Below are 12,297 nucleotides of genomic sequence, written 5' to 3' on the forward strand. Positions count from 1 at the left end.
ACAATAGAGTGTAGGGTTTCCATACGAAACATGGACACCCTGATAAACATGTTCAGAGACTTGCGGTTGAGGATAGGCCGATAAGACCCGTTGGGCTTTTGAACCAAAAAAAGGGTAGAATAATAGCCCATCCCTCTCTGTAATGAGGGGACCGGAATTATTAGCCCCGAGAGCAGTAAGGACTGAATGGCCTTCAGGAAGAGTAGGGCTTTACTTGGGTCCGATGGAGGTCCTGTGCAAAAGAACTGTTGGGGGGGAAGCCGCCTCAGGAATGAGAGGGTGTATCCGTGGGAGACCACTTCTTTTACCCAGACATTATGGTGGTCTGACGCCAGAACTGGGCGAACTGAAGAAGTCGGCCTCCAACCCTGGGAGAGGTCTGCCCCGTCAGGCTGAAGGCTTGTCCTCAGATTTGGTAGGTGGACGTCTAGTAGCCAAGGTCTGTTTGGTCCTAGGCTTGGAGGCCTTAGTGGATGCCCACTGCCGTGGAAAGGCCTGACCTTTAGCTTTTCCCTGGGGACGAAAAGACTGAAAGGATGATATCCTCGGCTTCATAGCAGATGCAGAGGGTATGAATGATGTCTTGGAAGGTAGTCACAATCTTGTCCAATTCTGGGCCAAACAGGATCTCACCAGAATTAGGCAGAGACTCCAAAGCCTTTTTAGAGTGTGAATCTGCTTTCCATGAGCGAAGCCAAACAATACGGCGGGCTACCACAGAAGTAGCAGATGCCTTGGGAGTTAGGAGACAAGTATCCAAAGCCGCCTCTCCTAAATAGGAGGCTGCATCTCTAATGTGAGAGATATAGGACAGCTGCTCCCTCGAAGCATCAGAGAAAAATGTATCTTCTACAGCCTCTGCCCAACTCTCAATGGCTTTTGCCACCCAGGCCGTAGCCCTGGTAGGACGAGTAATAGCTCCTGTAAGAGAGTATATAGACTTCAGAAAAGCTTCAATCCTTCTATCTGTAGTCTCCTTTAAGGAGGTTGCAGTGTGGATAGGTAAAGTAGCGTGTCACGTGGGAATCCACTGCAGGGGGAGATTCCCATTTAGTACAATCAGTAGCTGGAAGAGGGTAAAAGGAAATCAAGTGTTTAGGCAGCTGAAACTTTTTACTAGGCATATTCCATGCTTCACACATTAGATCAGATAGCTGATCCCAGTGAGGAAACTCGGGCAAAGCTACCTTCTGTCGCTTAAATAGTGGCTCTTTTGCCTGAGGAGTGGGTTCTGCCTCTTCTATTTGAAGATTAGATTTTACAGCTCTCACAAGTGCAGGTATATTCAATTTAGAGGGGGGCTCCTCCTCTCCCGAGGGGGAGTCAGAGTGAGAGAGGTCTGCTTCTTCTGCTTCCCCAGATAATAACTCAGAATCTGAAAGTTGAGAGGATTGGGAAGAGAACACAGCACGCTTAGTAGGTGAAAAAGGTAAGGGTCTCTCCTTTTGCAGCATTTGCTGAAAGGCTGTAGAGGTAGCTGCCAGACTCTGCACTGAGGTAGAAAGTACATCTACCCATGGGGGAGGCAAAGGATTCGCAGGGAATACCTAGTGTGGCCATCCCATAGGGGGAGCTATCACAGGAACTGCTAGGTGGGCCACAAGTTTTGCCAACACCTGTGAAACAGAAGCCCAGGGGGGTCCTGAGGAGAGGATTCAGGGGCTGAGGGGCCAGGTACCGTATAACAAGCTGCACATAGACCATCTTGAATGAGATCCTCTGAAGCTAAGCCTGCTAAACAGGACTTGCAGGACATCAGAGTGGGAGCAGCAGGCTGCTTGTTATTCTTGCCTTTGCTAGACATAGCTGCAAGGATAATTGTAGCACACAATCTGGCACAGTGCAGTGAGCAACCCAAATATATGTACAGTATGGCACAGTGTAGTGCGCAACACAGACATACACTATGTGATAGCCCTCACAAATATAGGTAGATGTGAGGTATAATGAACCCCCTATACCTCAGTATGCCAGGATAATAATGAAAGGAAGGAAGAAATATATGCTGAAAGTTGTAGAAAAAACGAACAGACAGCAGCATTAGCACAAGTCACATACAATGCAGCGCATACAATATAACTGAAATGGGCTCTAAATTCAACTACACAGACCGCAGTGGCTGGTAGGAAATAGCGCTGTATAACCTGGCTCCTGGGAGAGGTATACAGGGAGACCGGAGACCTGAGGCTGATGCAGATAATGGCTGCTGTGAGTCTCTGAGGGGGCGGAGGGTGAGGGAGAAGCAGTTTAGGGGTGGCAAGACCGCAGTGGAATGACACCCTAAACTGGGGGAAGAGATGCAGGGAGAGGGCCTTCTCCCCTATGCTGACATCAACCACCGGGTCCCTGGCCTGAATATTATGTCCCCTGCGCCAGTATAGGTTATACCCTGGTGCTCTAGTGGAGTTCCTGACAAGCCGGTGTCCACATCAGCGCCTCCGGTCTGTCTCCTGAGACTGGAGGTAAGCATGCACATAGGACGCAGGTCTCCCGCCTTACCTGTCCCCTTGAGTCCCGGTTGCAGTCTGGGGTCGGAGGAGCCCTGCTAGATAGGTCCCCCCGGAGCCCCACCAAGGGCTGGAGTCGCTGCACCGAGGAGGGGTGATGGAGCAGCAGTGCAGACGTCCAGAGGACTGTCTAGCGCTGCTTGCTCGATTATGAAAAAAATGAAAATAAAAATACATCATAAAAATAAGCCCCACTGTTGTAACGGTGATCCAGCTCCTGCCGGGCACCAACGAAACAGAGTTGCCTTCAGGCTGTGGGCGGGGTATGGGGGAAGAATCAGAGCATCCTGGGACTATAAAAAGCTTTGCAGTTGGTGTTCGGTCCTCCAAGTACCACCAACCCCCATTGTCTCCCTCTGGAGCCCTATGGACCCTGAAGAAATATTAGATATTAATTTCATAGAGACAATCAGACAAATCTCATCCAGAGATACCCACTGCTTTACATTTGCATCAGTATAGCTACGCCTCAAATTGTATAAACACAATGAGGCAACTTTTTATAATACATTGACAGTGTAATAAAAATTCAAAAAGATATTGCATATGAAACTCAAAATCATATAATAAAAACATAGGGAGAATGTATTTTACATCTCAACAACTCTCATAAACAATTCCTAATACTATAGTGGTCCCCAAATTAAGACCCTAAAAATCCCTAAATTCTATCGTTTCATTCAAACCAAGCTCAAGGTTTATAATTTAAAAAATCCAAATACTTCATGGGCAGATAAACATCTAAATTGATCTCCCCCCCTTGTGGTTTGTAATACATGCTCCACCCCAACAACTTTTAATCCTATGGGATTGCTCCGATGTACATAAGGACATTTTCCGGATTTAGTCACTGATTTACGTCACAATTGTAATGGATCTAACATCGCTAATGGGCAGAGGTGACATCGATCAAATTCCTCTCGCACCCTTGCGACAACGCCAAGAATATAACAATAACTGTAAACTTCTTTCTCCGACTATTAAAACTGCATGACATGGATTCCTTAATTCAGAGATTCAAATACTCCAAGTTTTAAAGGGTATCCAGGTAACTTAAGTAGCAACTCAGTCAATTTGATTTAACCATCTAGGCTCCAACATGGATATCCTTAAAACCTGGACTGTAATGGCAGAGTTTAGGAACCTCCACCTCAATACATAAATGTCAGAATGTACGTTTCCAAAAACCCACAAAATATCTTTCAGACGCTGTCCAACCCCAGCCAATATCCACTTATTCCAACCCTAAACATTTTTTACAACTAAAAGAACAATCTAACAGCCCAGGCGAAAACCATGTAAAATCTGACACATTGCAAAAACAGAAATTTAGTCTGTTTGAGACCTGCAGGCACCGAATGCTAAAATAAAGAAAGCACATCTCTTTTTGTAAATCCAATTTAATCCAAGCGATTAAACCAGAATCCTATTTTAGTCTGTAATATATATGCAACTCAGTGACTTCTGCTAAGTATTTCCAAGACATTTGACACAAATTGACTAGGGCTGGATTCAATCAACCACAATAATTAACCGCGGGCTAATGCAGTAGCCGGGGCAATTCATTTGTAGCCTGCGGCAGCACTCTGCGCAGATTTCTGTTCAAGCCTGAGGGAAGCGCGAACAGAAATCTGCGCAAAGTGCCCTTACCACAGGTGTCGCAAACTTGTTAACACATAGCTCCAGCCACTTATAGCGGAATCTATGGGTTAACGCGCGTTAGCCACGGACTTATAGCGCCAGTAAAAGGACACTGTCATTTTTGCGGCTAATTGAACACGACGCTAAATGTTCCCTAAACTAAATTGTATTTAGCTGCATACACGTGTAAAGATTTTCTGTCCAACCATCCAACTAGTTGATTGGTTGGAATGTAAATCTAGTAACGTTAATTCTGGTATGGTATGAAAGCAAATGACAATCAGCAATTTCCTCCCAAACGCCGGAAAATGGACAAAACTGTTGTTTGAACAAATTGTTTAGATCAAACATTTAACAAACTTGTCTGACCGACCATTTTCATCTGTTTTCTGGCATTTAGGAGCAAATTGCTGATCATCAGTTACTCCCAACCGTTCCCAGATTTTCATTCCAACCAATCAACTAGTTGGATGGTTGGACAGATAATCTTTACGTGTGTACCCAGCTTAAGACATTCAGTTTCTGTAGCCTGTACAGGTTTAGAGCCATCACTAGTAAGAGCCTTACCATAACTGGTTTGGGAATTTCCTTCACCTTCTTGTCTTTTTTCTTTTCCTTTTTCTTTTTCTTCTCTCGCTTCTTCCCCTTCCCCTGCGCTAGCAGCTTTGTGCGCTCTTCTAGGACCATCTCCTTGTACTTCTCGTCTATGGGATGGTCCCATGAGGACTGCCCGTTGGAGAAGTTGAAGTAATAGATATCACCTGTAACATCCTGGCTGGAAGAAAAAGGGAAGATGGACAAATATCGAATGAATGAATAAATAAATAAGGAGATGATGAGTTACTTGATGCGTTGCACTGGGGTAAGTATTATATATTAAAATATACCATTTATTAGATATACATAAAAAAAAAACCATAGAAAAGATTTGTCAGGCCCTTTTCTTAATTAAATATAAAAATAAAATATCTAAAATTGATGTCCTATTTGCCCCCAACTGAAAATTTGCTTTTCTAAACACTGTTTAAATAGTTACAATTGTTTTTTGTTAATTTTTTGAGTCATATCATATACAGGGGTAGATTTACAAAGCCTTGGAGAGAGATGAAGTACCAACCAATCAGTTCTCAACTGTCATGTCACAGGCTGTGTTTGAAAAATGACAGTTAGGAGTTGATTGGTTGGTAGTTCATCTCTCTCTCCACTTTATCACTCTCCAAGGATTAATACATCTGCCCCGTTATTACTCTCCACTTTGGGGTCTATGTACTAAGCATTGGATGGAGATCAAGTGAATGGAGTTAAAATCCCAACCAATCAGCTCCTAACTGCCATTTCTCAAACACAGCCTGTGGCATGGCAGTTAGGAGCTGACTAGTTGGGACTTTATCTCCATCCAAGGCTTGGTAAATAGAATGCATTATCACTCTCCAAGGCTTAGTACATCTGCCCCATAGTCACATGTACAGGTTATCCTTAGAGGGGACAAAAAGGTTTGGGTCATCTGCTAAGGATCAGTAAGGCATCGTTAAATGAGGATAAATGCACTGTTTGTCTACACTTTCATGACTATAATATTAATGATTTACTAAGATACCCTCTTCAGTTTAATAATGCTGTACAAACATGTTACACTAGCTGTCTATTATTCTGTTAGGAAATTATATATAATTGCACAGACTAACTTTAATTGATATAGGGGCATATTTATCATTATTATTTTTACTAAAATAATGTAAAAACAGGTGTGTTCACATTCTTCTCACATTATTTTTTTATCACCTAAATGTATGAAAGGGCTTTTGGAGGAGAATTCACTAAATTCTCCTCCAAGCACATAAATTAGCATTTTTTTTTTAGTAAGCAGATCGCATTTGCCATACTTGTAATGGGAAATGTGATCTGTCCCAATTTACTAAAATTAACTTTAAAAAAAAAAAAAAAGTTAAGAAAGCATCTTCTAATTGCAGCATTATGGCTTCTCTCCAGTTTCCCCTACTCCAGTTCTGCTCTGACAGCCAAAACAGAGCTCAGAGCTGGCACCTGTAATCAGCCATGTGTGTCTAAATAGACCACTGGCTGATTACTGAAGAAAAAGATAAGAAAGAAAAATGATCAGCTAACACTTGCCTGCACGTTGCTGCAGTCAGCCCATGGATCAGTGACTGGTTCCTGTGGCCCCCAGTCAGCTGATGCCATGAAACTCCCAGCATATCAGTTTAAAGTACTGATCAGCTGACTGGGATCACAGAAGGAGACGGATAACCAATCCTTGGCCGCAGCAGCATGCAGGTAAGGGTTAGCTTAGCGGAGAAGAATCGATCACATAACATCCGGATGCGGATTGTGATAAATATGCCCCATAACCAGAGGAAGAAATGCAACTAAATATGCAGAATAGTCACTTAATTTCTTCCTCTCTATTATATCAATCTCTATTGTTTCTTCCTCTCATGTCAATTAAAGTGGCATTTTAAGGCTATATAGTGTCATGATTGGGGGGAGGGGGGGGGGGCGGGGAGTATGGGGGTATTGTAAGGCTATATAGTGTCATGATGGGGGTGTATGGGTTAATTGTAAGGCTATATAGTGTGTACAAAGAGAAAGAGATTCCGCACAGAACAAAAGACTGTGACCCAAAGCGCAAATGATAATTATTAATTATGAATTGATAAGTAAACCAATCGTAATACATATTCTGAAATATTCTCTTTAATTTGCATTATTGGTGGTGCTCCCAAAGCCTAGTATATACATATATAGACAGAAAAACAGAGAAGAAAGGCTCTTTGTTGGGGCACTCTTATGAAATAACATGTTTCAAATTCCACATAAAAATTTACTTTTATTATGCTTGCATAAAACAAGAGAGGTACACTTACATAAATATAAATACACATATACATGAAACAAAAAACTCGGATATAGCAGCTATCATCCAAGTTAATGGGCGAAAATAATGGAATAAATCCAATCTGCATTCCACGCAATGAGATGCATATGATCTCTTCTTCAATCCATGAATTTTGTACAAAAAGTTCATACAATATCTGTGCCAAGTGTTTATCCTATACTTCCGAATGGGAATTAACCTACGGCACCTGGTATTCCTAGGAGGTCTCCCATCCAAGTACTGGCCAGGCCTATTACTGTATCGCTTCCAAGATCAGACGAGATTGGGCAGATTCAGATAAGTATGGCTGTAGGTATATATCATTCGGTAAGGGTAAGGGTCCCCTTACACATGGTTTCCACAGTTTGATATGAAAAAATGTAGGACTATCACTCACTGGAGAGTCCGATTAGTAGTACACACATATGTTGAGTAAAGTAATGCATATGCATACCTTATTCTTGGAATAGAAGAGTGTCATAAATTAACATGCATTAAGAACAACATCGATATGTAATCCCCAATAATCCTAATAATTCACGGGAACAAAATCATCCCTGTGTGTGATGATTTTTTTATTATTAAGGGATCACATATTAAATCGAATATGTTGCATGTTGATGATCAATGCTGGTAAGGGGAAATGATATATCAAATATCACCACTTAATCACAGTTAGAATTAACAAAATAATCATATGACTCACATGCATAATACTGTGCAATTGTATCAACTCATAGTGTCACTGCCGATCATAATATGCATCACATTAACATATTGTCCTGTATGAGGTCAAATAACTCTCTATTTCTTATTGTACTTCACGATGATCAGACGGTTAGCAATAAACACCTTTCAACATCGGAAAAAAGCCTCTGACAATCTAACACATATATAGTACAAACATGGGGGAAAGGACAAATGTAGAAAACAGCTGACCAAGATTCAGTTAAATTGTGCACAGTATTCAATGTGTATGTCCAAGTATATCATGCACAAGGTATAGCCTAACAACGCTGTAATCAGCAGTAGGTCTAACAATAGATTTATAAAATAACAGCTGTTTTACAAAATCCCCATAAGTGATCTCCCACATAAGCCATTAGCGATATGTGATCAGTACAAATAAGTGACTCATCGGTAGCAAAAAAAGGATTGCTGAAATATGCACTGTCAGAAGAGCCATATATACAATACCAGCAGGTTCCAGTTTTCCAGGATCAACTGAACCTTCACATGTCGTGTAGCAGATGGAATGAGCGAGGACGCGCGTTTTGCCTTGGTACAGGCTTGTTCACCTCACCGTGACCACACAGCAGGAAATCCCGTTTTTTATACCTAATTCGGCGCACTTGTGACGCATAACAGGGAAGGTTGTGATTACGTCACTCACTTTACTGGTTCCCGTCTCACACCAGCCCTCCATCACGTGTCATCGTCCTATCGGACCTGATGATATCATGTGACATCAATTAGCCAGTCGGATCATATGACCATCGCAATGTCTGATGGTCATTGTAGTTCAAAGTGACTTCATAAATAAAAACGAACACTACAGCAAACATAAATAATCAATTGATAAAGAAAGAGGCAAATATTAACAGGATAAATGAATAAGTATAACTGAAAGTAATTTGTGAAAATAAAAGCTACACTATAATATCTATAATAAAACCACTAAGCAATTACAGATCCTTATCACATAGGACCCTGATAGTAAAGGAGTCCTCCTATGTAGATAGTGTATAGCTATATTATACAGCACATATTCTCTGTATAAAACACAGAGTGTTACATATATGTATATCACTGCACATAATTGGCCCATATGTATATATTGCAATTATAAGTCCGGGTCAATTACCTCGATAAAATAATTATCTGAGACATTATATATAAATAACATGTTATTTCATAAGAGTGCCCCAACAAAGAGCCTTTCTTCTCTGTTTTTGTGTCTATATATGTATATACTAGGCTTTGGGAGCACCACCAATAATGCAAATTAAAGAGAATATTTCAGAATATGTATTACGATTGGTTTACTTATCAATTCATAATTAATAATTATCATTTGCGCTTTGGGTCACAGTCTTTTGTTCTGTGCGGAATCTCTTTCTCTTTGTTTGTACAAACGATATTTTGCTGAGGTTTCTCAGTTTCTGATTCCAGCACGAACTATATGTGACCAACTAGCACCTATAGCTGCTTGTTAAGAGGTTTAATATTATTCTATTTCAAAATAATTGTCTGTATTAGTAGTGTATTTTAGAAGAATTTTAGCTAGTCAGCTATTCTTCTATTAAGATGGCGACTTTTTCCCTTAAAAATGAACTCATAATGAAAAAGAAGATCCCAGATAATCTAGATGACATTTTTTCTGATAAATCACTAGCCCATACATTGAGGGATAATTGGGAAAAAGATTTTTACAAACTTAAATCCGCTTTACAACGCAGAACCAGAGTCACATGGGATATCGATACCCTTGAAAATTATGTAAGGAATAAAATTACACCAAGGGGTCTACGACCCAAAGTTTTTCCTGCATTTAAATTGGCAACGGACAGTCTGAGCCAAGATTGGGAAGCTGGTTTATTAAAGTGCTCCCAGGACCTGATGGCCATTTTAATAAAACACAACCATATCACATTGGATACATGTGAAAAAGAAATTGAGACTTTGGGTATGAAATTGGAGACCTGGGAAAAAGATGTGGCTTTTCAAAAGATAGTGGAAAAACAGAAAAAGGATCTGGAAATCTATGAATCAGAGATTATTGAAAGGAAAAAACATAAATACAATAGGGACAAACGAGACTTTCAAACAGGGAATATATTCAGATGGAACAAACAACAGACTCAGAAAATAAATTACAAACCACAGGAAACATACACGTCATCTGAATTGGAATCGTCAGGGGGTGAGGATTTCACAGATCCCCATGTGAGTGAACCTGCACAACCTAGACGGAGACAGGACGGATATGACATTGAGCATCCATCACCCGTGTTTTTAGGACCAAACAGGGGTGGACGACCCAAATATCGAGGAAAAGGAAAACGAGACGCAGCAAGATGAAATGGAGGGGAGGTGCCAGACTGGGATCTCCGTTCGACAGCCAGATATCCGATCAGAATTCCAAAGAGATAACTACTTTAGACTCAAGTCTTAAAATTGTCAATTTGTCTAATAAAATACTTACTTCAGAACAAATATCAGTACTCAGTAAAGGATTATCTTTTTCACCAACACAATCCTTTAATAGATTTGGATGGGAAAAGGACTTGAAAATATTTGGTCGTAAACTTTTATTAAAAAAATATTTTGCTAACCAGCAAGATAATATCACCTTGGATAACCCAATATTAGAAAGTATTAATAACCTGGACCAAGAAGAAATGGATGCTATCCACAATATGGAAGAACTACAACAGGAGAGTATTGGCAATGAATCTTCAACTAGTCTTCAAAGACCCATGTGCAAGAAAAAATCCAATTTTTTCCCCTCTGAATCAAACTGTCCGGAGGTACAGGTATTTCAAGAATTGGTGTCAAAAGATTTAGATCAATTATATATCCAAACCAGATGGAGAAGACACTTCCAAAGTAATTTCAACAAATATGAAGTAGAGGCACTACGGGAAATACAAGAGAGGAAGGAAGTAATTATTAAACCCTCAGACAAAGGAGGCAATATTGTCATCTGGCCGATTGAAATGTATCAAACAGAAGCGATGAGACAATTAAGTGATACAGAGTGTTACCAGAGAATGATGTTCAACCCCACTAATAACTATCTCACACTTTACAATAGAATAATTGATCAGGCTATGCAAAATGGAACCATTCTCAAACAAGAATATGAGTATTTGAAAATACATAATCCAAAAATTCCAACTCTATATTTGCTCCCCAAGATCCATAAGAATGTGCAGGATCCACCTGGGAGACCAATAGTGTCTGGAATAGGTGGGTTCTCGGAAAACGCAAGTAAATTCATCGATCTACATCTAAGACATCATGTTTTGGGGTTAGCATCATATATACAGGATACCTCAGACATTTTGAAAAAATTACATGATGTTAAGATGGAGGAGCAGCATTTTCTTGTTACACTAGATGTCGAATCATTATATACATGCATCAGCCATGACATAGGGTTACAGGCAGTCTCTTACTTCCTGCAGATGGAAGAACCCTGTGCCTTTCATCATTTTCTCATTGATCTTCTGAGATTTATATTAAGTAAAAATTACTTTACATTTGGAGACCGCTTCTACCTGCAGACGAGGGGGACGGCAATGGGGGCTGCCTGTGCCCCCACTTATGCCAACCTCTTCTTGGGCAGGTGGGAGCGGGAGACCGTCTTTGGTGAATCAATGGACGAATATACCCAATTTATAGGAGGATGGTGGCGATATATAGATGATATCCTGCTATTATGGGAAGGAGAAGAAAAATTACTTCTTGAATTTATACAAGTCTTGAACAACAATGAAATTAATATCAAACTCACTCACCATCATAGTAAGGAATGGATACCTTTCTTAGATTTAAAAATCTATAAAACACATGAAGGCTCAATTCATACTGAACTTTACCGCAAAGAGACTGCGACAAACAGCCTTTTACACCAGACGAGTGCACATTTCCCCCCGACTTTAGAAAACCTACCCAAAGGGGAGTTCTTACGTTTAAAACGTAATTGCTCCGAAGAACAGGTATATAAGCTCAAGAGTCTGGAACTGGCTGAAAGACTGTGGGAAAGAAGTTACAGTAGGAGATGTATCAAGAGAGCCAAATCCAGCATATCTACGATCAAAAGGGAAACACTGATATTTAATAAAGAGAATCCTAAAAAAATCAAAGAAAAAGAGGAAATAAGATTTATTGGAAATTTCTGTCGAGAATGGAGGTTGATACAAGGAATCATACAAAAACATTGGCCAATTCTTCATCTGGATGAGGACCTCTCCAAAGTAATTGGTAAAAAGGCGACTATGGGATGGCGTCGAGCCAGGAACTTACGTGACAAACTAGTCAAAAGCCACTTTATTAGACTCCCAAAGAAAGAAACCAGTACATCAGGTTCATTTCCGTGTGGTACATGTAAAGCATGTCAATATATGGTGAAGAGTAACAACGTAACGGACAAATATGGACATGTTATCCAAATTAAAGATTTCATAAATTGCAACACGTCAGGAGTAACTTATTGTCTGACGTGTAGCTGCAATATGAGGTATGTAGGAA

General features: G+C 40.4%; 1 protein-coding gene and 1 pseudogene across 5 annotated transcripts in view; both read right to left on the reverse strand.

Moving 5' to 3' along the window:
• Nucleotides 1–12,297, reverse strand: part of CEP164 (centrosomal protein 164) — a 112,097-nt gene that overhangs the window by 66,119 nt on the left and 33,681 nt on the right. For all 5 annotated transcript variants that reach the window (XM_088456019.1, XM_088456018.1, XM_088456016.1 and 2 more), the window contains exon 4: nucleotides 4,716–4,923. In XM_088456019.1, coding sequence (XP_088312145.1) covers nucleotides 4,716–4,923 — 208 coding nt within the window. The remainder of the gene's footprint in view (nucleotides 1–4,715; nucleotides 4,924–12,297) is intronic.
• On the reverse strand, nucleotides 7,238–7,356 carry LOC148477920 (5S ribosomal RNA; annotated as a pseudogene).

The sequence above is a fragment of the Taudactylus pleione genome, unplaced genomic scaffold (genome assembly GCF_031769625.1).
Source record: "Taudactylus pleione unplaced genomic scaffold, aTauple2 ptg000683l, whole genome shotgun sequence".
In the NCBI taxonomy this organism is placed as follows: Eukaryota; Metazoa; Chordata; class Amphibia; order Anura; family Myobatrachidae; genus Taudactylus; species Taudactylus pleione.